This window comes from Cornus florida, unplaced genomic scaffold (assembly GCF_030987335.1).
Source record: "Cornus florida cultivar Cherokee Brave unplaced genomic scaffold, ASM3098733v1 CherokeeBrave_3.0.0_Hap2_Chr05, whole genome shotgun sequence".
NCBI lineage: Eukaryota > Viridiplantae > Streptophyta > Magnoliopsida > Cornales > Cornaceae > Cornus > Cornus florida.
In genome coordinates this window covers 11,432,767-11,459,300 of record NW_026775575.1, presented here as the reverse complement: position 1 = coordinate 11,459,300, position 26,534 = coordinate 11,432,767, and the positions used below count along the sequence as shown (strand labels likewise).

The window sequence follows — 26,534 nt, the reverse complement described above, 5'->3', positions numbered from 1 at the left end:
GATAAAGTGAAAATGGTGAGTGGAGGATCTAGTATTCCTCCACTCACTATGTGCTCTTACACTACCTCTCACACACACACAATGCAAGACTAAATTATGATCCTACACTTGTCACAAATCCAAGGCTCCTTCCTAGACTTAATTCTAAGCCTACACTTGTCAACCATCTAAGCCAACAAGTGCTCCTATCCTAGGCCAACATGTGGGTGAATCTCTACCCTCCAAATGTCAATAGGTTATGCTTCCAAGTCACTCCACCCCAATGCAAACAAGTAGCTCCATGAGAATGTGACACTTGTCACATTTTCCAAAAATTGCAAAAAAAATCCTTTTTAAAAATATCTTACAAATTAAATTACAAAAAGGTCTCCAAGACGAAAAATAATTACTTTATGTAATTACACAAAAATCCCAAAAATAAGGAATAATTACAATAAAGTATGCATTCATGCCCTTTATAAAAAAGTAAGCAACTAGAATGTATTTTCTACAAAAGTAAAAATACAAATGTCATGGAAATCAAATATCATGAATGCATGCAAAACTAGAATCAAATCCGAGCACAAAAAGTGAGGTTATGCAAGGAAAAATGATAAACGAGAAAAAGACGAAATAGGGAAAAGACAAAATAGGAAAAATACGAAAAAAGAAAATCGCCGAAAAAGGAAAAAGAGGAAAAAGACCAGGTCATTACATTTTTTGCATACTTGACTCCACGACACACCAAGTTTTGGCGCCGGTGCCGAGGATTGGCACAGCCGTATTTTTGAAAATCAATTAGGAATTAGTACTCTTTTGATCCTATTTTTATTTTTATTTTACTTTAGTTACTTATTGTGTTTGTTCTTGATTAGCTAGGTGTATTGAGCCAAGAGGGTGAAGCAGAAGGAAAATTCTAAAGCAAAAGAAGCAAGCTAATCTAAACTAAGCAAAAGCATAAAAAGCAAAAATAAAAAATTTGCAAAGCGAAGCAAAGAAATAATAATAATAAAATAAAATTGAAGTTGCTTAAGGACCCTTTGTAAGCTTTTCTAACTCTCTCCCTAGTTAAATCGTCGGCCCGCGTGAAGGCAAGTTTTGAATTCTTAGATAAATCGTGAACCCACGTGGAAGCAATTTTCTTTTCTTGCATATTGTTCAAAGCATGGGAGTATGGGATCAATATTTGTGGAGGTTTGTTGGTTGATTTGTTGCAAAGGAGAAGTGTTTGTCATATTCTTGTTATTGATTTGTTGATTGTTTTGATAGTGCATGCATGGTCATAGGTCATTAAATCCTACTCTTGTCCCACTTAATTTGAATCTTAAATCCATTGTTCGCAATCCTAAGGGAAGGGGTAGCTCTCATCACTCCATTTTATCAATGGAGGACATTAATGAGGACCATATGGAGGACCTTGGTCACATTGACCAACAAGGTATCCTCCACCCTAATGTGCATCATGACAATATTCAAGTACCATTAGGCATGCCAAGGCCCTTCATTCCACAACAACAAGGCTATGTTCCATTGGGAATGCCTCGGCCAATTTTTGTTCCACCTCAACCTCCCATAGTTCAAGGCAATCATGGTACTCGTGTAGTGCCACCGGTTGTCAATCCTCCTCTTACTTTGAGAGATCATTATGTGCCAATTGAATATGATGCACCGACGTGCATTCAATTACCTCCATTTAGAGCACACCATTATGAAATCAAACCACAAACTATTCAAATGCTTCCCAATTATCATAGACTTCCAAGTGAAGAACCTTACAAACATTTAGATGAGTTTCTTGAAGTGTGTTCCACTGTAAATATACGGATATGCCAGAAGAGGTTTTATGATTAAAACTCTTCCCTTTTACTCTTAAGGATAAGGCAAAATATTGGTTCAACAATCTTAGGCCTTTTTCGATAACTACTTGGGCAGAAATGCAACAAGAGTTCTTGAAAAAGTACTATCAGGTTTCAAAGACCAATGCAATGAGGACCTCAATTTGAGAGTTTTCTCAAGGGGAAGGGCAGATGTTTCACGAGGCATGGGAGCGCCTAAATGACTTGCTTAGGAAGCGTCCACACCACGACATTCTTAAATGGCAATTGGTCCAAATTTTCTTTGAAAGTTTGTCAGATAATTTTAAAGGAATGGTAGATGCTTCTATGGGTGGTTCATATCTTGATAGGCATAAGGACGATGTATGGCGTCTTTATGAGAGCATGAGTGAGAATTCAATGCATCGATCCTTGTCTTCTAAAAATGGTAGAAACATAGGTGGAAGGAAGAATGTTGGCTTATATTAAGTTGACAATTCCAATGACATAGCCGCCAAAGTGAAATCTTTATCCCAACGGTTTGATCAATTTTTTATCAAAAAAAATTTGGTGAATCAAGTGTCTTCCTCCCCTAGTCATACTCATCATACTTCCAATGAAGCTTGCATGACTTTTTCTAGTGTCTTACATTCTACTTGTAATTGTCCCCGTGGACATGTGCAAAGTGAGCACCATGAATAAGTGAATGCCGCATTTGTCAACCAAGGGAATAATCCCTATGGCACCCATTATAATGCCGGGTGGAGGAACCATCCAAACTTCTTTTGGAAAAGCCAAGGGGAAGTTTCAAACCTTCCCCAAAGTGGTTTTCAAGGCAAGTATGTTCCGCCCCCAATGCAAAGCCAAGATTCCCAAGGTTATAAATCATCATACCAAGCATCACATGGTAACCAATTTTCAAACACTCGCTTTCCAAATCTTCATATTCTCAAGGGAATTTAACGAGTCCCGCATTCGAAGAAAAAGTCTTGACCGCTTTGGGTACTTTGGAAGCAAACATCCAATTACTTCATTCTCATTCCCAATCCATTGTAAAGCTAGAAACCCAATTTAGGCAAATAGCGAGTACATTGAATGCTAGGGAAAAAAGGAAAATGCCTTTGAATCCACCACCCAATCAATAATTTGTTGTGGAGACCAATTCCTCCTTGAAAGGTCACACAATTGAACATGTCAATACAGTGACCACTTTGAGAAGTGGAAGAATTGTGGACAATCAAGTTGGTATTAAAAATAAAGAGAGTGAACCAGTGCAACCAAAAGTTGACACCCGTCCCGTCTCATTTCCTATTCCTCCTTCATTGCATATGCATGACCCTTTTGTTGAGAAAGATTTGAAAAATGACTTGAAAAATTCTTGTGTTGACAATGTTTTGAAAAAGGATTTTGAAAAATTTTTTGAGCCAAAGGCACCATTCCCGGATGCCTTAAAAGGATCCAATTCTTTTGAAAAGCAACAAGGCAAAGTTAATGAGATAATTGATGTGTTTAGGCAAGTGAAGATCAATCTTCCTCTCTTGGATGCAATTAGACAAATTCCAGCCTAAGCTAAGTTTTTGAAAGATCTTTGTAACCTTAAGAGGAAGAACAAGAGCCAAGCACCAAAAAGAGTTGTTTTGACCGAGCAAGTAAGCTTCATTTTGCAACATAACACTCTCATAAAATTCAAAGACTCTGGTTCACCTACTACTTCTTGCATCATTGGTGACCATTTCATTAACCTGGCTCTTCTTGATTTAGGAGCAAGTGTGAACCTTCTTCCATATTCGATATATGTTCAATTGGGCTTAAGAGACTTAAAACTGACGTTGGTAGTTTTGCAACTAGCCGACCGATCCATCAAAAAGCCCCGTGGTATTATTGAAGATGTGTTGATCAAAATTGATAAGTTCTTCTTCCCGGTCAATTTCGTAGTCATTGACACGGAACCGATCGCAAATCCCAAAAGTCAAATTCCCGTTATCCTTGGCCGTCCTTTCTTGGCAACCGCTAATGCCAACACTACTTGTAGAACGGGGATAATAAAAATTTCATTTGGGCATATGAAGGTGAAGTTTAATATATTCAATCTAACCCCCAATTCTATGGAAAAGCATGAAGAAGTGTGTGTTGTTGAAAAATGCCTTGAAAATGAATCTACCAAAAATGAGTCTTTGCTTGATGTTGAAACTTTTAAGGGTTTGTCTTCTAAAAAGATTTCAAGGAAAAATGTTTTTAAACCAAATGTTGCAAAGGCATGGAAGCCCAAAGATTTTGTTGATCATAGACCATCAATTCCATTTGAATCCAACCCAACAATTTCCTTAGGGAATAGTTTGTTAGGTGGGGTTCAAAGTTCTTTCCAACCCATTAAGGAGGGGATGCATAACAAAATTTCTAATCCGGGCTAAAAGAGCCTAGCGTCTTGCTGGAGACGTTAAACACTAGTGATTCGTAGGGTTTCCAACCCTATTCCTGCCTCATTTCTATTTTACCTTCTTTCCTTACGTCGTCTAGATATATTCTAGGATTATATATGTTGGACCAAGAAGGGGGGGTTGAATTGGTCCTAGGTAGTTTCTTCTCTTTTCACTTGAGTATAAACATGCATAACATAGAAGATAAAACCAATGCAAATAGTCAAATCACATGGACACAAGATATACAAAAAAACCATATCAATAGGGAAAAACCTTAGTTTTTGGCCTCAGCCAATAAATACCTCCAATGGTAGTATGAACATTGTTACAGACTCAGCTATCTCACTCACTACACACACCCTTGTACAAGAATAGATACTAGTTTTCACAACCAATCCACACTCACTAGTTCACCATCTTCACTTGTTGCATGCAAGTAGTTACTCACTCAGCTGCCCCACTTTCCAACCGCCTTGTACTCACTAGGACACTGACTTTCACAGCCTCTACACACACACAAGATCAAATAATGTGCATACAGGCACTCCCCCAATCCACAGCCCCTTTGCTTGGACACACAAAGCTCACAATAGCTTAGTCAACAATGAATAAAGGTGTTAACAAGCCAAATACAATATACTCAAGCTGCAACACAAGATAAGAGTGGATACTCAGCTATAAGTATGAAACAGAAGAAACCCTAGCTTCACTTCTCTACAACAAGAGAGGTAGATCAGTCAAATCATAGTGCAGCTTCACTTGATGCTCAAACTAGGATCCCACAGCCTTGAATCAGTCAAATACACTTGCTTGTATGGATTACACAAGTAGATAAGCAAGGTAGAATACAAACAGCTCCCACAAAGCAAAAACCCCAAATTTAAGGGTATAAAGGTAACTTCACAATGCAACTCCAAGAATGGCCTCCAATTACCTTCCATAGCTCTCAATAGCTATGATACACTTGCTTAAGAGATAAACTCGGTGAAGCCAGCAAGGTATTGTAAAGATAGCACACAACAGCGTTGTTATTCCCAAGACCCTAGCTTTAGGCTTCAAAGGGTAAGATTGTAATTCAGCCTCAGAACCAACCCAATTTTCATTTCCTCAGTCTTTAATAGGTATAATACATTTGCTCAATAGCTAAGATCAATACAAACAGCAAGGTATAGCATAGATATCACAGATTGAGCTAAAACCCCAATAAACCTTAGCTTTGTAGCTTTAAAGAGTAAAACTGTAAACTAGCTTCAGAACCTACTCAAACTTCACTCCCCCATTCTTCAATAGGCCAAATAACTTCAGCAGTCACTTTAGAGATAAAAACCTGATTTTAGCCTTTTCAGAACACTGCCTTAATGTAACTCAAATTCCCAACAACCAGAGGCTCCCTCAGCTTGAATATGATGTATTACACTTGTTATATAGCAGTGACAAGATGTATGCACAGGGGCATATCAATATAGTATAAACAACAACAAAATAGAAGCTCACAGCAGTTGCATCTTTCAATTCTGTAGTTTCTGATTTTAGGGTTAAAACTATAACTCCAGGGCTGAACCTCCTTGTTTTTAGTTCTCACAACTTTCAATCAACACATTAAACAAGCCCCAATTTTAACTTCACAGTTTAATGCAAGGAAACAACAAATCACAGTCCAAATTAAGCTTAATAACACTTTTCTACTGCAGCACTGATTTCAAGGACAAAAATGGAATTTCACGATTACATGGTCTTGAATTCAACACCCTCAGTCATATTTTAACAATATATTGATACTCAGATAATTATCACAGCAGTGCTAGCATCATTAAACAATTTTTCTTCTCAGCTTGTATAAACTTTAGCTAAAAACCCTCAACTACAAAGGTCTGACACTTCAAAACTCTTGAGGTCACTTTTCTATGGTTTAACTTAGATTGAGCAGCTTTGATTCATCATTTTTAAGTATGTTCATGAAGCCATAATACATACAGCATTAAGATATATCACATCTAAGTTCACATACAGCAGTTTTGCACCAGGAAATTAAAATAGAGCAGGTTTAAGGTCTAAGAATTGATACCAGCTCAGCTGTGACTGTTTTAGTGCCTTCTGCAGATGTATAACATCAAGTTATGTATGCTCAACCCTTGTTCAAACTCCAGAAATGACCATAGCCATTTTAAACCACCTTGACCTCTCTTTGCACCAGGAAATCAACTCAAAATAGCCTCCTTGATCTTCACTGCAACTGTGATGTCTTTTGGCAATTTTCTGTGAATCATTAAAGCTCCAATATCATGTAACATCATAGAAAATGTTCTCCATTCTCAGCTCTCGAATAAGACTCTCTTTCAACTGTTACAACCTTACTTTTTCACTCTTAGAGGCACACCATGCTGAATTCTATAACAGCATATTTATAGGGTCCTCATTTCAGCCCTACTATGGATAAGACCTTCTTGAATTAGCCAATGAATTCACTAGATAGGTTTCTCTCTGCAGGACCACTAAGCCATGTGGCAGTGGTGTATTCTTACAACACTATACACTCTCACTACAGCCAATGGACAGCCATGCACTTTTCTCTCTTCAGGACCATATTTTCACGTGATAACAAGGTGATTTTCACACTGAATTCACTGAAATACCCTCACATAGACTATATCAGAAAATTGTGCTCTTCTGTGCTGCAGCTTATATATATGATTGTAACATATTAAATAAAAGCTTGTGGCTATTCCCAGCAATGTAGTAATGTCACACGCATGTGTAGAAAGACATAATTTCCCCCGTGACTAAATAGATATGCAACATAAGTGCTGAACCTTTAATGACCCTTGGCAGCCCTCTGAAATGATATTACTGAACCTTTAAGTGCTGAAGCTGAAGCTACTCAGTAAGTGCTGAACCATAAGTTTCATTAACTTGTGCTGAACTATAAGCTTCATTACCCTGTGTTGAACCATAAGCCCTATGCTGAACCATGAGTAATGAACCTGTAATTACACTTGGTAGCCCACTAAACCTAAGAATGTAGAATACTCTTGACATTGAAAGTGCAAAACACTTTATCAAACATGAATCAACAATGTACATTATTTGAGACTCTGATAGGGAATGTATGTGCTTTCATCTTCAAATTAGGCATTTAATGCCTATTCGATCGATCACAAACGAAGTTCTATTGATCGAACACCATTTTTGCATATTCCTATCTTTCTGTTCCATCGTGCGAAAGATTCTCTGCATATTTCATCTCTCTGTGTATTGTGCGAACTTATCATCAGATCGATCCAATAATTCCTCGATCGATCCATTTTTCTATTCGATTGATCTCAATTCTATACTTAGAAAAAATATTTAATCTCTTAAAAATCACCTCTTTGTGTATCGTTCAAAGATTTCTGCAGGTTTCCACCTCCTGGATCGATCGATTCAATCACTCTTCGATCGATCTATGTCTTTACGTTTGACTTTGACTTTTTAAATTTCAAAATTCAAAATTCAAATTTTATTTAGAAAAAAAAATTCCAAAAATCCAAAAATATTTTAAATTTCCAAATATTTTAAAATTCAAAATTATTTTGTCGTTTTGTGGGTTCGATCGATCTGAGCACCTTCATGATCGATCTAGGTTCGATTGATCCATTGACCCACGTGATCGATCGAACATGTCGGGACCAGTTTTAAAAAAAAAAGACCCAAGGGTCATTTGGATCGATTTCTACATCGATCCAAAGTTCCCTCTCTCTCCCGATGACTTCCCCTATTTTCCCCCCCTCCGGTGAGTCCCAGGCTTCATCAACCTCCCTTTCCGATCCCAATCTCATTCTTTCTCTCTCAGTCCTCTTCTCTCCTCATCTTTGGTAAGTTTTTGGTTTTATTTTCCATTTTCGAAGTTGATTCAAGTGTTTTTAGGTTGCCATGTTTAGATGTTGAGCCTCAATGCTTGATTTTGTTTCCATTTCTGAACTTGCAAGCATGTATATATATATGTGTATATATCGTTTTGTTTCCAAATTTGATTTCGGGGTTTACGTGCCAATGTAAGTGACTATTTTTGCATAGTTGAGGTGTATAGGGGGTCACGAGCCTTGAAGTGACCATTTGGACTCGCCCCGTGTCTTCCACGTCATGAATGGGTGACTTTTCAATTCTCAGCAGGTTTGATCGATCACACTAGTGCTATGATCGATCAGAGCACGATCGATCCAATACATGTCATGATTGATCGAACTTCATAGTTTTTGCATATTGATGCCCCTATACCCTCCTTTGTGTCCATGTTATTATATTAATGCCCAATGCCTGTGTTTTCCACATTGGTTGCATTCTATACTTATCATGTCTAGCGTGTTTCACATATTCGACCATTTACTGTCTATACTTGGCTGCATTACCACTTGTATAGATACAGATATGGCCACAACTTTCTATGGCACTGCCACTGCCGCCGACACATTTGCCACCAGGACCTAATTGCCCGATTGCATATGGTTCTTTGATTCGATTTTATACCGAAATGTTTTTATGGTGGGGCACAAGATTCAGAGGCGGGCAGATTTTCTGGCAACTCTTTATGCCTTCTATACCGGCCATTGGTTCTTAGTTCCTGTACTTTACTTGAGTGTAATGATGAAGCTATATACAGACTATATCAGCAAGAGCCGGCCCAAGCGGGCCAAGTTCATGCCCTTTGCACATTTGATCACTCAAATCCTCCGGGACCAGCATTATCCTTTTCACCCGTAAGAGCACATTGAGACAGGGGCTTACCATTATGGCAAGAAGGACTAGAATATGAGCTACAACGCTCTTATCAAAAGTCTAAAGGAGGAGGTAGTCCTGGCGACCGAGGAGGTAGAGGAGGAGGAGGCAGTAGCAACAGTCACAGCAGCAGCAGAGGATGCCACAGACGTACCGGCGGTAGAGGGCGCTTTCATGGACATTAACTTGGAGTGGAAGCCTCTAGATGAGTCACCACATCACTCTCCCGAGGGGTCACCACTTTATTCTCAGGAGCCGAGCCAGGACGAGCATCAGTTTCCTGATCCTGCTATTCCTAACGCTCTAGCTCAGACACCCAGCTTGGGAGAGTGTATCTAGACCTTGGAGAATCCAGTCGTCTCCTTCCGAGCGGATGTGGCCTCTCTCGGCACCAATGTGACTACTCTCCGCACAGATATGCTAACTGCGCTACAGGGCATTTCCAGAGATATCCGGGGTTCATGCCCCGCTAGATCAACTTCATCTACTTAACCTCCCTCTCTCTCTTTATCATATATATATATATATATATATATATATATATATATATATATATATATGTTCTTTGACTAATACTTTGATACTATTATTCTATTTTTGAGGCCAGTCTGTTGGCCCAGCTACTGTGATGTACATATTACTGTTTTTATTTTTCGATATTATGGATTTTTTGGATATTATATTAATAGATCTGTTGTTCATTGACTCCATTATCAGGTGCATCCCAGTGACTTTAGTGAGAAAGTGCTGCCCAAATTTTTTAGGACTACCCTTATTCCTCTCTCTCTTTATTTCATTTACTATCCCACTTGCACTTGCATGTCCACTGTGCACCGTTATTATCCCCTTTGTTATCTGATGAGATGTTATCCCAGTGACATCGTTTTAGGACCACAGTTAATCCCAAGTTTGGGGGGGTTACACCACCTACTTCGGATGCTAGTGTTCCGGGCATACTTTGCCATAGCTGCACTGGTATACTCTTTCTTCTTTCTTTTGTTCTCTTTGCACATTGAGGACATTGTGCCATTTAAGTTTGGGGGTAATGTGTGTTCTTTATATTTATTTGCATCAATTCAAAATTCTGAGCTTGACTTATGTATTTAAGGGATTTTCTATGATTGGTCTATGACTAGCTATGATTTTGATCTTTTGAGAACTATATCGCTTAGAATTTAAAAATTGCTTAACTTGAGAGTCCAATACTCTTTGTATGCCTTGTGGATGCCATTTCGGAGTAAATTTTTCGAAAGATTGATATTATGCTTGTACTTATGGTCCACATCATCTTGATTTTGTAATTGTTTTAAGATTCACTTTAGGATTCTACACTAGCACAGTCGCACACTAGCATTCATTTTGTGGGGTACATGTTTTATTGACTATTGATTTGGTTATATCCCAATTGAGCTAGTAGTGCATTGAAAGCTTTCATTCTTGATAAAGGTGGATAACAAACCCTTTTCACTAAGTATCTAGGATTCTAGCCTCATCAAGTACTGAATTTCTCACGCTGAAAGGTGGAGGGCCCAAACTCTACGTTAAAAACTTGATAAATAAATAAATAAATCAAAGTTTGCCAAAAAAAAAAAAAGGTGAGGACTTCTCCAAAAAGGTAAGAAGTGGGAAATCATTAGATGGAGGTTGTTTTGATTTGTAACCTAGTTAATTTAAGCTTGTAAGTCCTTAGGGGTGTTTAAACACCTAATGCCCTAAAGCCGTCCAGTTTGGGAGTCATTGACCTAGCGCTCAACCTCATGAATCGCTAGAAAGCTTAATAGATCAACACATTGCACCATGCTTTTATCTTTGATCCTCTAGGTTAGTTAAAAAAAAAAAAAAAAATTTAGTGAAAAGAATAAGTGCACCTAGATGAATAAGCTTTAATAAAAAGTCCATTCTTTGTCTTGATGATCGGTACTAGATTTGTATGCTAGTTTGAGGCCGGAAGTGATCATTTCTTTGGTTGGCTTAGATAGTAACATATTTGATGCCCGTTCACTCAAAAAGGATTCTAGAGTTGTTCTAATTTGCATGATCATTGTCTTGATATGTGGAGGACCATGTTTGCTTGCATATTGTTGAAATTTTAGGAGATTGGTTGGAAATGGTTGAAAAATTGCATACTTGAGGTGGTTTTCTCCTAACGCTTGTTTGGAATATTGGTGCCTCTTTAGTGAGAATGAGCTTAATGTTTGTGGGTACCATTTCTGGAAACCCTCACGAGACTTCACTTGTCCATTAGGGGTAACCTAGGGGTTTAAAAAGCTTGTTGCATGTGCTAAATGCAATCATGTTCCCTACGAAAATGACGTTATCCATTTATTGCTTTCTAGTTCATAGTTGTATAGTTGTTCATTTCTTTATTTCCTTTATAGTTTATTGCTAAGTACTAGTAATATTTAAGTTTAGGGGTATGATAAGCCTTGAAAAGTGCGCATTTAAACTCCTTAAGCTTAAACGTTCGAGGACCTTATTCGATCTTATTCTCCCATTTTAGTCTAATTTTATGTTATTTTCCTTTTCAGGCACTTATCCCCAAAATAAGTCAATTCAGCTGAATTAGAGCATAAAAGAAGCAATCTCAAGCTTAATGGAAGAAACGAGCAAAGTGGAAGCAAAGTGGTGAAAGGAAGCCTTCTTCGATCGATTGAATCAAGCTCCGATCGATCACACAGTGATCGTTCCAACCATGCCAAGATAGATCGAGCCTTTTGTCCTTATCTTCAGGAAATTTCCCTGTTCGATCGATCGAACATTCCTTTGATTGATCAAACATTTTTGATCTTATCCTCACCTACCACTTTTGTCCTTTTCCCAAAATATCCCGAAAATATCTCAGCTTTGTTATTATTCCAATCGAACATTCCTTTGATCGATTAAACATTTTTTATCTTATCCTCACCTACCACTTTTGTCCTTTTTCCAAAATATCCCGAAAATATCTCAGCTTTGTTATTATTCCAAAAAGGTGCCGCCATAGTTCGACTAATCGAAGCACCCTTGTGATCGATCAAACTTCCTCAAGTGCGAAAAAAACAGAGTTCCAGCTAATTAAAAGGTGTGCTCGTGGTGCAATCATTTGGAGGTCCTAGTGCACAAGGTCTAACCATTGGGTGTGACATTTGAGCTACCTATATAAGGATTTTGGCCATTTGGAGGAGAATATACAATTAGAGGGGAACCATATACAATATAGAGGTTGGAGGAGTCTAGAGATTAGAGAGAGATACATACCATTTAGGAGAGTTCTTCCACTCATTTAGGGTTTCTACCGAGAAAAAGAATATCATTTCTATCATGGAGATAGCCCTTGAGGGTTGAATGACAACATCAACGAGTGGCTAAACCATTCTCTTGGGGCTAAAGATAGCCCTAAGCATGTCTCCTAGACTTTGATGTTTTGTAGTTAAAGGGGATTTGTGTTGTATTGATCGCCTTGACATCTTATATATATAAATCTTGTTTTTACAATGATTTGTGTGGTTGAATACTTTCAATTGATCATTTAATTATATCCATATGTCTATGTATGCTAGGATGAATGTCCATGTGTTTATTTCTAGATTTTGTGACATTGATGCATGTCTATGTGTGTTGATACTATGTGTCACACCCCAAAACCATAGGGCGTGATAATAAGGTTAAAACAAAAAAAAAAAAAAAAAAAAAATGGAACAGCAGTTCTCAACTTAAGAAAATTCTGCGCAGCAATTACTTAAAAATTCGTAGAAAATTCAATTATTGTTGAAAAGAAGCAAACTAAAATTATTTAGAAACTAGACTCAGATTACAATGTGACCAAGCCACTCCCGGATGCTAGAAAAACACCAAGGAAAACAGTTTTTGGAAGGAAGAAGGCTCTCACGACTTGTACTGAATTGGAACCAAGTGCAAAACTTTGGCCTACTTAGTCTTTTAGAAAGCCAATAAAAATTTTGGGGCCTTAACCTTTAGAAACTAGACACTTGAAATAATAAAACTGGAAATTTTCATAATTTATTGATGTCGGGAAGGCTGTCAAATTCTTTTCTCAAATTCAGTTTCCAAACAAACAGTAAATGATATAAGATTTTTAAAAAAATATCCACCATTCAAAAAATTATAAAAATTTTGTGAGAGACTTTATACACAAAGGGGAAACATATGGTAAAACTTCACAGCATTTGAAGCAATACAACCTCTGATTAAAATTCATTTCCAGGCAAGAACTAGAGGAAATTTTAAAACAGATTTTTTTGTTTCTTCTTTAAATAATAATAAATAAAAAAACCCTCTAACAGAAATTCAGAGCTTACCCCATGAACAACTTATATAATACATAAGTGTAACAAAGTTCTAAAGATGCTAAGAATATATACATTGCATAAAGTCATCCATAGAAAGATAATTTCAGTCCAAATTTGTACACCCAAAATAAAGAGTCACAGCTCTGATGCCATTAGCAGGCTACCATTAGCAGGCTATACACAAAACATCTAGATACAGTACCCAGTCCTAAAGAACACATAGCAGAGAGTACGTTGTCATCTTCACACACAGCAACCACGACCTTAACATGGTTTCATAAGGCATCGAACATGAACAAAATAGTACTTAAGGCAAATATTTTACACAAAAACACCAAACACAAGATGCTCCACAAAAGGATCCCATCTATGGGAACTCAAGCTCGGGTCTAGCACATTATCCTGAGCACCAAGACCTGAAAAATAAAAAGGGTGAGACAATGCCCAGTAGGAAAGCCTTTAACAAATGCCTCCATGAGGTTTTAGGTACATGATCTAATTTACACGAGAATCGTTGACCAAGTTTCTACCAAGACTAATTATAAGATGATGGAATTAAAAAAAGTAGCTAAAAGAAAATCCCAGTTCCAAAACCATTTAAGAGTTAAAGTGAGTTAGTAAAGAGCTAGTCTTCATTTGGGCCTTTTGTCAAACAACTTTACTTCAATTAGAGTGATCCCAACTATCTCTCCCCCTTCGACTAGTAGGGATTCAACTCTAAATACCCATTTAGGGTCTACCGTTGTGGGTTTATTGTGATACCCCTCGGATCCGAGACACGGGTTGATCAGGCCCAAGCCCAAACCCGAGGGAATATCAAACAAGTAATAATTTAAAACGAACACATATTACAAAAATTGAATTAAAAGAAATAAATATTAAAGCTGGAAGAAGTATTAAATATAAAATCCTCAAATACTAAAGATAATCCAATAATCCAAAACCTCCAAGAGTACAACTCGGGAATCCATCTAGTGGACCCCTAAATCAAATCCCAACTAAACATAATATAACTGGAAATAAAACCAAATCTAAAATATGGAACAAAATCCTACGTCATCGGTAGAATGAATAATAGTCTTTGCTCAGCACGATCAAACTTAAGACTGGAACCGTCCGATACCTGAAAAATATAAGAGTGGGTCAGGCCCACGATCAAGTTTAAATCCAACTACAATCCATACAGTAACCCGATACACAAATACACCCTAGATATCTCACAATATCTATCCAGTCTATAAATACATATATATCCACACTAAGGGACATTCACTGGACTACAGTAGGGGTCTCAACCTAAATAGAAGGCAACATGCGAAAACGCACCCAAAGGTGTGCATGAGTACCTAGACCTAATATGGTACACCTCAACCTATCATAGCCAGCTACGCATCCACTACATATACGCACCCTAACTAACGAGCCTGAGACTCAAGCTCATCTCGTGGTACCATAACCATATATCTAAAATCCGTCCAAAATCAGAGTATGTCATTCAATTATTCATTGAGCTGACATATAATATACAATCCAGTTAGTCACTCAACTTATTCAGTTGATATGACTTAACTACAACCAACTAATCCAGGAAGTCATTCAACTTAGTCAGTTGATCTGACTTAAACATAATTAGGATTCAATATTTTACAATCCATTCTTTTAATCCGATAGGTTAGGTCTTAGCGTTTTGAGCTAAACCATCCCTAGTATGCCACCGTCCTATACCGGTGCATACAATCCTCAATATCCATGTAAATTACAATATATAAATAATAGTTTAGCAATTTACAGTCCAAAAACCATTATCCAAATAATTGCAGAAGAGTGTTTAACATTTTAGCAATTAAAAATCCAAGCGTATCCATGTAATTGTAAAAAAAGGTTTAATATTCCAACAATTAGCATCCAGAGCATGCATAGATCAATTCTAATAAATAAATGACCCTATCATGCATTTAAAATAAGTTTTATAATCATACTGTACCCCATTAAATTGCTAAAATTAAATTAAGCAATTAAGTTCCTATCTTCCGTTAACAGCATGCACAGTTGTATATTTTTCTACTGTTCCATCCTTTAGTATAGAGACATAAACTATGCAATAAGAGGTTTTAATAACACTTGAAATTGGAATTAAGAACCCCAATATTGTAATGACCCGGTCATTTTCATTCCTTTCCGTTTCTCAGATTTTCACGGATATTTTTTTTTTTCCCGTTGATCTTTTCCTTTCTGAGTTCAGTTTCTCATCGCTTAGTGTCGTCTCTAGTACTCTAGAGTGATTTCTGAGACTCTTTTCTTTGGAATGACAACTTCCTTTGAGGACCGAGTCATTTCCACATTTTTTGTTTTTCGACACTATTCACTTTTCGTCATTTTTCCTATTTCGTCTTTTTCCCTATTTTGTCTTTTCCCCGTTTGTCACTTTGTTGGTATAACCACACTTCTTGTGTTCGAAGTTGATTTTTGACTTCACGTATCTTCATTCTCAGTCGTTTCCATGAAATACGTATCTTTACTTTTGTAGTAAAGTACTCTGGTTGCTCCCGGTGTCCATAGGGGCATGGATGCACAGTTCTTTGGAATCTTTCTCTTTTCTTGGGGTGTTTTTCATAAATATCTTTTAAAGATATTTATTTGAGGGGTTTCTAAGAAAATATCTTTTTGGGAAGATATTTTTATTCTGCGGCAGTTTCGCAGTTTTCACATTTTGGAGGGGCCATTGTGCAATTAACGAAAGTTATTGCTAAATGTCTTGTTTCGAGCCTGGATCCTCGTACGGGATTCATTTTCACTTTTCGTCAAGTCGTGTACTGATCGGTTGGTCAATCATACATTAACCTTTGCAATAGCACAAATCATTGTAAAATAGGGCTATTGGTCGGGTAAGTCGAACCACTGGAACTGCGCTAGTCTAAGGCAACCTAAATGTCTAGAATCATTCTTAGAATGATAAGGGGTAATAAGGGTTTGTTTGTTTGTCACTAAACTAGAAATGTAAAGATGCATAAACTAGTAGATTGCAAGGAATGTAAAGAGGTGAAATGCAAGTAGAGAAAACTAGGGAGATGAATCCGTCTCCATCCTCCCTATACACATGCTAGATTAGAACTAATTAAGGGGAAAAATAACATATAATGGTCAAGAATTACATAACAACACATGGTTGCCATGTAATTGATCAAGAAGTACATTAAGTCTCAAACAAGTATAATCTATCAAAAGGGTAAACATGCTTAGACTACCTAACTAAGGTGTAGCTTATACACATTTACTTAAATGAAAGACTATCAAGTTCTTGACAAAATAATGAAGCACATAGAGCTAGAGATTAAGCATACACCATCAAAGGATTTCCTAAGCAATGGTCTATCAAAGTCACCTATCAACATGCCATGAAACCATTTCATAACCTTATTCCCATTCTCACCATGAAAACTCAAGCAATAAGATTCATACAAGACATCACCTAACAATCAAGATAATGAACTTGAAGAAATCAACCATACATATATAAACATTCATTACAACAAATGAAAGGCTCTTAGTTATGAAAAAGACCATAGAAATATACATTGCAATCCCCCAAAATAGACTACCCTAGGACATGCTTACAAGGGAGGGACTTCATCACCTCCCTAGAGGAAGAGTTAGTTACCCATGGTAGCTCTAGATGAAGGAAGAAGCAAGGCCTCCAACTCCATTTTCGTGCTCCCCTCTTTTTGCTTGAAGAACACTTCCTTCTTTCTCTCTTCTCTCTCCAAAAATATGATCCAAAAGTGAGATTAATAATGTGTGGCCTCCCTTCTCTTCTTTTGTATAGGTAAGGCCTCTCTCTCCCTTCCAAAAACATCCCCAACCACCTCATAAAGAAGTAAGTAGAAATGAGGAAACCAATGCACAAGTGGCTGCCAAACTGAGAATTCCCGAAGGCAATTCTACCTGAATTTCGAGCACTCGAAGCAAGGCCTCGAGCACTCGAAATTGGAGCAGATTGCTCCATGCTTGCTTTGCTTCACCCGGACCTATTTTGGTAAAATGGCTATAACTTTGTGCTCTAAACTCCGAATGACAAACTGTTTGAAGATTTGGAAAGCTAATTCAGAGCTATAAAAACTTTATGTTTTGGTGGAGATCCAATTCTCAAGTCTAGTTGGTCAAAATTGAAGAACAAGGCAGACTTTCATTGCTGCCAGGCAGTTCTGAGCACCTCTAATAAGAAGATCATAACTCTCTACTCCGAACTCTGAATGACAAACTGCTTGAAGATTTGGAAAGCTGATTCAGAGCTCTAAATATTTTATGTTATGAGGGAAGTCCAGTTCTAGAGTTTGGTAGGTCAAAAATGGTGAGCAAATCCGGATTTCACTACTGCCAGAATTCAGCATTGCACCTTCCTATGTTCAAAACTCCACAAAGCTTCATTTTTGCTTCCTTTTTGCAATTTAACCTGAAAATGTGCAAAAACATACAATTGGAGATAATCTATATAAAATACACAAATAAAGAACTTAACTAATGCAATTTAGGGCGCTTGAATATACAATATTCGGCGCTTATCATGTACTCTTGGAATTTCCTTCTGGTTGATGTTTTCCAGTTTCAGGGTTTCTGACCCCGGTTTGTGTCAAACTTGTTTGGGGCATAACTTTCTACTCGGGACTCGGTTTTTGATGCCGTTTCTTTCGTTGTTCTTATTTTCTCATTTTAAATCTTTTTTGTTCATAGAGTTTTGCCGTTTGAGTGCGTCTTCATGAATTTAACTTTTCCGGACGCGGTGGGGCCCGTTCGGGGCACTTTTAGGGTTTTTCTATAAATAGGAGCACTTAAGAGAAAATATATGAGTTTTATCTCTCTCTCCTCTCTTCTGGCCAGAATCCATGGCAGCCATGGCTGCCATCTTCTCTCTCCTCTTTTGGTCCACTTTTCCTTGATGAAAAGTCTTCGGCCTTAACGTTTATTGTTCCCCTCGATGTGCTCTACCATTCCCCCTTATTAGAATTCAGTTTTGGCCATTTCTTGAGTTCGAGTTTGAAGTCAAGTTGTGATTTTGATGGGGCTTCCGTGGGGGTTATGTTCACGGTGTTGTCCCCGACAAAACCTAGAAGTTTCGTCGGATTCGGAGCACTTTCATTTTGGTGGGGCTTTGAGATTTCATCTCAAATGAAGGTAGGGAATGTTTTAGGATTATTTGTGTGTTGTATTATGTGTTTACTATGATTATACAACATATATGTATGCCTTGTATCAAATCTAGAAAGTTATAAATTTTTATTTCTTTGTATAAGATTTAAAAGTCATGATGATATATAACTTTGATTTGAATTGTGGCATGCTAGAAAGTTTAGTTTTAATATATTTGTTAACATATATTAAATTGGAATTAATTAAATAAGAATAGCACTTTTTAATTAATATTTATCTTTTGTGAAAGATTAAAGTTCATGGCTATACCTTGCATGAAATTGAGTTGTATTATGCTTCTAAATTAAGTTTTGGCATGTTGTTTAACATACTTTAATTTAAGAGCATTTGGTTGAGATTGAAAATTTAAAGACTTTAATTAAGAGAATTAATTAAAGTCTATTTAGTGGTTTCATTGGCTTAATTAAGCTTTTGAATGAATATATATAATGACCATGATTTGTCCTTTAACATATATTAAATTGAGGCCATTTGAAAATGATGTGAAATCTAGAGAGTTTAATTATTTTAATTTAATTAAATTCTATCTTGTTTATCCATAGATTTAATCATGTTTTAGAAGTTGTTTCTATGTTAAGATCATGGATATGGACTTGTTGTGAAGTCACTTGGATATGTTTTAAGCATTGAGTGCCTTGTTGTTAAATTTATATTCATGAGAACTTGTTTCCAATATTGAATATATGATTGACTTGTGTAATGAATTGTACACTTGTGTTGACATTATGTATGTCATTTTAGAATTGAAACTTTAAGGTTTTATGCATTATTCGATTTGGTATAAGTTTAGTCTAACTTATTGATTTTTGTATAAGTTTCGGACTTATTGATTTTAGAAAGCTTGTAAGGACATATTTCACGTGACGGCTAGGGTTTGGCTGTAGTATGGAGACAAGAGTCTTCTAAGTCATAAGTGCGCACTAGGTAGTACCTTGTGAGTCGTAATTGCCTGGAATAACTTATGCATGTGCACACTAGGTAGTGCCTTGTGGGTCGTAATTACCCGGAAACACTTGTTTGGTCTAATGACCACATGTCCTAGTCTTTCTACTTTGTTTTCGCATTCAATTTCAAGTTGTTAATCATGGATTACTTGTTGCTTGAGAATTGGTGTTTGCTTATGTATTTTAATCTCACTTAGTATACTTGAAACTGTATACCTGAATTTATATCCTTGTTGGTGTATCTAAACTCTATCTAGTGTACTTACGCTTAGTATGCTCGTCTTGTGTGCGGATTTCATTTTAGTATACTTGTGCCATGTATACTTGTCTTGTGCGTACGTGTTTAGCTTAGTATACTTATGTTTATATACTCAATTTATGAGTACTCTATACATATATCTTATACTTGTGTATGTATGTTAGATATTGATTATCCCATTTAATATGATTTAGTATACTTGTGAGCATGTGTGCTTGAGTGTCGTGTATCATGTTTTAATATGGTTTAGTATACTTGGAAATGTATGTTTGTATGTTGTACAACATGTTTTAATATTATTTAGTATACTTGAGCATGTATACTTGTATACCGTTGTTCATTTCAATTGCATGAGTAGCTTAGAATGTTTCCTGAGTCTCATTGTGACATAGATGTTAGGTGGCATGAGCCCCTTTAGCATGTTTCACCTTAAAGTGATGAAATTGTAAAACGTAGGTCGATGCATGCTCATTTCCTATGAGTAGCTTTATATTGCTCACCCCTACGTTGCTGGGGCATATTTCAGGTACAGGTTACAAGTTGTGGAGATTGGCATTTACCTTTGATGGTTTGGAGATTTGAAGTTTCTTTAAAGGCTTTCTTGTTCACATGCAAGTGTTAGCATGTTTAAGATTTGTCTATAAAATGTAATTTTCCTAACTTGGAGGTTTGGCATGTCAAATCTTGTAAATGGAATGTAATGAGGCCGTAGGCCACTGTAACATGTTTAAAATGTCATATTACACTTGGGCGCATGTTCACATCATCACATACTTGCATATAATGCAAATTAAACATGCCATGGGGGATTCCAAGTGGACTTTCAGCAATGGATGCATAACAGGAGGTTAGTGCACTTTCTCGAGTCATTTCGGTCGACCGAAGCCTTTTGGGTTTTGTTTGAACCTTGAAACTTCACTTTTTAGTAGCCAAAGTCAGCATTTAGGGCCATTTCGGTCGACCGATGGCTCATTTCGGTCGACCGATGGTTCCTTTTGGTGTATCAAACCAACCAAGCCTTAAAGGCTTGTTTTCAACTGAAATTTTGTCCATTTCGGTCGTCCGATGGGTCATTTTGGTCGACCGAAATAGCTAGATCCCGAGAGTAGCTTCAGTTTAGTTTCAGCACTGTTCTTCCGACTTCAAATGACCATAACTCCTTCGTTTTAAATCCAAATGGGGTGATTCTTGAGCCTAAATTCATTTATTTTGAGTCAAATTTCCAATGGTACCAATTCCATTCTCAAATTCCAATCACAGTGGGAGTTATTCAAGTTTTAGTGAGAGGGTGTCGGTTTTCGCTTAAACTGGAAAAGGGCGTTTTGTGGGATTCTTGTCCAATGTTCTTAAAACCTCTTGGAAAGTCATGAAATGATTAAGTTAGGTTTTTTTCACCATATTTGACTTGTTTAGAGTCAAGTTTCTCTTTTGGGTTGTGAGTTGACCATTTTGCCCCTGGTTAATGGTTTTTGTCCGTTTCGACCTTTGTTTCCGTTTTCATTCTCCTTGAACTCTATGACTTCTTGGAAGGTCACATTGGTGTCTTAGAGATGGTCTATATCTCTATAAACTTTGGATCTATCTTTTGCTTCTGCATTTTAGACTCGTTCTCGGGTCAACTTTCGGTTCATCACTGACGTACCGGGTTGAAAAACTTGGGCCATCACAAGTATACTCACAACACAATTCAAAAAGAATTAAAATCATCCAAACGACGCCCAAAAAAGTCCAGAAAACATCAACGTGAGAGAGCCTGCTCTTAAACTTGTAAAGCAGGTTCCAAAAACAATAGAGCAGGCTCCAAAACTTTTTGGAGCCAGCTCTAAAGGGGTTGAGCCAACTTTACATCCCCTAGAGCTGGCTCTACTCTTGGGGGGAGCCGGCTCCCTCTTCCATGGAGCCGGCTATCTCCCTCTCTGAGAGCCTGAACCTCCTCCAGCCTTCTGCTTCGTCTCCGGCCTCTTCCACCATTTTTGTTCTTGGTAAAAACTGAACCTAAGGGTCTAAATTTTATCTTATATCTTCCCAGTTATTTATTTAAAATAGTTTACATTAAAAAGAACCATACAAACTATTACCGATTTAACATGCTTACGATTAAACACTGGATACAATTTTGCAACAACAGTTCCAATCAAAACTAAACACACACAGGCTAATAATCTAACATATATTAAACATGCAAGATTTATTTAATATCCAGTTAAAGTCCTAGAGATCATCTAGGTGTGCATCGAACACAAGCCAACGGGAGAGAGGAAGAACAGAACTTGCCTGTGATTTCAGTAACGAAATCTCGGCGTCGTTTCTAAGTTTTCGGCAATACTGAATACCATCAAGCCTCCTATTACCCAACCTCCCCTTCTCCTAGGTCTGAACTTGAATCCCCAGCCGAAACCCTCATTGCAATTGCTCTGTTCTTCTCACAACTGCTCTCTGTTTCCCTCTGTATCTTTGGTACGTGAATAGGGTTTCTCTAACCCTTGCTATAGACTATAACTGTGTATTTATAGGCATAAATATAACCTAAGTCTAATGGTAATACAAGACGGAAACCCTAATTAAATTAAACCCTAGTCGGTCGATAAAACAAAACCCACGTTATAATCTTATGTCTGCTACCAATTAATAAAACTAAGTTACCTAATTAAAACATTACATTCACTTAAAGAAAATAGAGCAAGGACTAAAATTAAACCAATTCCAAATTAAAAATTATAACATTTAATTCATTTAGAGAAAATAAAACAAAGAATACAATTAATTCCATTTAATTTAAATAAGTCAAATATCAAATAATAAAAATCAAATAAACAATTAACAAACAAAAATAACAATTAAACAAATAAAACAAATAAAAATGCAATAAAATAAATAATAAAATGCCGAGACTATACTTTTAAAATTAGGGGTATTGCATTTATGGCCTTCCACCAACGGGTAGCTTATACGCAATTGCTCACCCCTTTCGCCAGGGACATCACCCTCCTAGTCCCAAAGTTAAGTAATAGAATAATTCAACCCAAACAATTGAAGGCAACTCAATTACAACATTCCAGAATCTAAGCAGAATTATTTTGGCGTAGAATTGATAATATACATCAATCTATTAACATGCTAAGTTCTGATTGGAAAACATTTACTTGTGTAGAGTTCTGAAATAAAATCATAAGCAATACTTGTATGTAACCAAAACTCAAATCATAACCAAGCATATGTATAATATCTTAGCTACAATCAAGCATTTGACTACAGGAAAATCATGTACCTGCAGCAAGAAAAACTATAATTTCATAGAATATTAAATTGGGAAACAGAAATTTAAAAAAATAACTCTCAAGGCTGCAAGAGTTAAAGAATCCCTACCCAATTGAAGGTAATAACTGGAGGTGGTGAGATTAGATGGTGTGAGGGTAAAATGCCTACATTTTAAGCCTTAGTCCGAACCCTTTTTCTTCTTCTTCACTTTCTGTTCTTCTTTCTCTCTGTCAGACAACCCACGGCTAGAGTTTTCTTTTTGGTTTGGCATGCAACAACTATGAGGGAACTAGTTACAAGTGTAGTGCTAAATAATTAAATGTGTCTCCAAGTTTTTGCATATGAATGACACCTAGTTCTGGATCCCCTATATGCTGCCACATGCAAACCCACTAAACCACCTTCTATTAATATCTCAATACTCCCTCATTTCCAAAAGTAATCACTTAATGGCCCTACCCATTTTATTTGTTTCTTTATTTCTTTATTATTATTAATTTTTTTTTTTTTTTGGTAACAACTAAATTCATCCCATGACTAAAATAGAAAAAATTAAATGAAACTCATGACTTTAAATTAAATACTAGATCAAAAAAATATATACTAGACAATTAAGGAATTATAAATTGCTAACGAACCGTGTAAAATAGGTAGAAATCAAGTTAATGACTTCTGATGCATTTTAATAAATTCCAAGCAATTTGGGATGTACTAATATTGAAAATGCAACTCATGAAATAGGTAGAAAGAAATTAAATCAAAAATCATGTAATTCTGGTCCTAAACATAGGGAAGACTTAATTAAAATTTAAGGTTGTCACATTCTCCTCCTCTTAAGGAAATTTCATCCCCGAAATTTAAAGTTCAAACCTGAATCTTTGAAGAGATGCATAAATCTTATTCGTATATCAGATTCTATCTCCCATGTTGCCTCCTCTACATCATGGTGTCGCCACAAAACTTTCACCAATGAAATGGTCTTGTTGCGTAAGACCTTCTCCTTCCGATCCAACACTTGAATGGGTTGTTCAATGTAGGATGCGTCCTCCTTTAAAGGCAAGTTGTGCCATTCCACAACATGGGAGGGGTCCGGGTGATATTTTCGTAGCATAGAGACGTGGAAGACGTCATGCACATGAGAAAACTGAAGTGGCAAAGCCAATCGGTATGCTTCTTCACATACCCTTTGAATGATCTCAAAGGGACCAATGTACCTTGGAGCCAATTTCCCTATTGTTTTTCCAAATCTGAAAATCCCTTTATGTGGCGTAACTTTGAGAAAAACATAATCTCCCATTTCAAATTCAAGGGGTCTCTTTCTCCTATCAGCGTAGCTTTTGTATCAACTTTGAGCTGTGAGTAAACGATCTCTTATAAGCTTAATCTTTTCTGTGGTTTGCTGCACCAAATCTGGTCCAACTAGAACGGATTCTTCCTTCTCAGCCCAACAAATTGGTGATCGACATGGCCTTCTATAAAGAGCCTCATATGGAGCCATTCCAATGCTTGCTTGGTAACTATTATTGTAGGCGAATTCAGCTAGAGGTAGATGATCACTCCAACTGCCTTTAAAGTCTAAGGCACACGCCCTCAACATGTCTTCTACAATCTAGATTACTCTTTCTGATTGTCCGTCCGTTTGTGGGTAAAATGCCGTGCTAAGATCCAACTTTGTCCCTAATACATATTGCAGTCCCTTCCAAATCTTAAAGTGAAACGTGGGTCTCTATCAGATACAATTGACAATGGTATGCCGTGAAGACAAACAATTTTCTGAATATAAAGCTCACTCAAGATTTCATATGAATCGGTGGCACAAACTGAAAGAAAATGAGCTGATTTCGTATCCCATCCACAATAACCCAAATCGAATCATAACCATTTCGTGTTCTAGGTAATCCAGCTATAAAATCCATCATGATGCAATCCCACTTCCACTTGGGAATGGGAAGGGGATGAAGTAGTCCACCTGGCCGTTGGTGTTCCGCCTTGACCTTTTGACAAGTGAGGCACTTGGCTACATGGTCCGCTACATCTCTCTTCATGCCCTTCCACCAAAAATGGCGGCGTAAATCTTGATACATCTTTGTGCTCCCTAGATGGATAGTGAACTTGGAACGATGAGCTTCATTCAAGACTTCTCATTTGATTATAGCATCATTAGGCACCACAAGTCTTTCCTTGAAACGTAGACTTCCATCTGCATACAAAGACCATTCTGGTATATCAGTCCCATTAGAAATCTGCCCTCTTATATTCTCTAACTCAGTGTCATAATGTTGTGCTTCAACAACTTGTTGAAGAAGTGAGGGTCGGGCTGCCATAGCGAAAGCATAAACTGCTCCGTTTCTTTCTCCCAAGTACAGGTTATAATCTTTAAGAACTTCCCATGTTTTCCATGCCTTAATAGAACAATTGTAGCTTATAGCTTGATGTTTACGGCTTAAGGCATTAGCTACAACATTTGCCTTTCCCGGATGATAGTGTAGTGTGAAGTCATAATCTTCCATATATTCCATCCATCCACGTTGACGTTGATTCAGCTCCTTTTGAGTGAACAAGTACTTTAAACTTTTGTGGTCGGAGTAGACTTCAAATTTTGCACCATACAAGTAGCATCTCCTATTTCTAAGTCATGAGTCGGATAACATGTCTCATATGGCTTAAGTTGGCGTAAGCCATATGCTACGACCCTTCCTTGTTGCATAAGAACGCATCCAAGGCCGTTAGAGGAAGCGTCACTATAGACAACATAGCAATCTTCATTGTTTGGAATAATAAGTACAGGTTCCAACGTCAATTTTTGTTGCAAGCTCCGGAATACAGCTTCACATTCATCGGTCCATTCAAACTTAACACCCTTCTTAGTCAAACGTGTTAAAGGAGCAGCAATTCGAGAAAAATTCTCCATAAAACGGCGATAATATCCTGCCAATCCGAGAAAACTTCTTATTTTCGGGACATTCCTGGGTCTTTCCCAGTTTATAATAGATTCCACTTTAGATGGGTCAACGGAAATATCCTCTTTAGACACCACATGGCCTAAGAATTTCACCTCAGTCATCCAAAACTCACACTTCTCTCGCTTGGCATACAATTTACGTTCTCAAAGAAGTTGCAAGGCTGTCCTCAAATGTTGCTTGTAATGCTATCGAGTTTTCGAGTAGATGAGAATGTCATCAATGAAAACAATTATGAACTGATCAAGATATGGCTAAAAAATGCGGTTCATTAAACCCATGAACGCAACTGGGGCGTTAGTCAATCCAAAAGGCATGACAAGAAACTCGTAGTGGCCATAACGAGTTCGAAATGTCGTATTTGGTATGTCTTCTTCCTTTACTCGTAACTGGTGGTAACCTGATCGGAGATCAATTTTGGAGAAGAATGTTAAGCCTTTAAGCTGATCAAATAATTCATTTATTCGTGGCAAAGGGTACTTGTTCTTTACTGTGACTCGGTTGAGTTTCAGATGAATGCACAAACGTAAAGAGCCGTCATGCTTTTTGGCGAAGAGCACCGGGGCACCCTATGGTGACACACTATGCCGGATAAATCCTCTATCCAACAACTCTTAAAGTTGTTTCTTAAGTTCACGTAGCTCAGCTGGTGCC

General features: G+C 37.2%; 2 protein-coding genes across 2 annotated transcripts; both read right to left on the bottom strand.

Moving 5' to 3' along the window:
* Positions 1-22,922: 22,922 nt before the first annotated feature.
* On the bottom strand, positions 22,923-24,217 carry LOC132309034 (uncharacterized). The gene is made up of 2 exons (XM_059807387.1): positions 23,791-24,217; positions 22,923-22,930 (listed from the first exon to the last, which is right to left on the bottom strand). Exons 1-2 carry the CDS (start codon positions 24,215-24,217, stop codon positions 22,923-22,925), a joined length of 435 nt encoding a protein of 144 aa, XP_059663370.1.
* A 1,269-nt stretch (positions 24,218-25,486) lies between these two features.
* Positions 25,487-25,984, bottom strand: LOC132309033 (uncharacterized mitochondrial protein AtMg00860-like). The gene has a single exon (XM_059807386.1). It carries the CDS (start codon positions 25,982-25,984, stop codon positions 25,487-25,489), a length of 498 nt encoding a protein of 165 aa, XP_059663369.1.
* Positions 25,985-26,534: the final 550 nt, after the last annotated feature.

Coding starts and splice junctions, on each gene's coding strand:
- LOC132309034 (XM_059807387.1), bottom strand. CDS start 24,217: ATGGGAGATTATGTTTTTCTCAAAGTTACGCCACATAAAGGGATTTTC.
- LOC132309033 (XM_059807386.1), bottom strand. CDS start 25,984: ATGACTGAGGTGAAATTCTTAGGCCATGTGGTGTCTAAAGAGGATATT.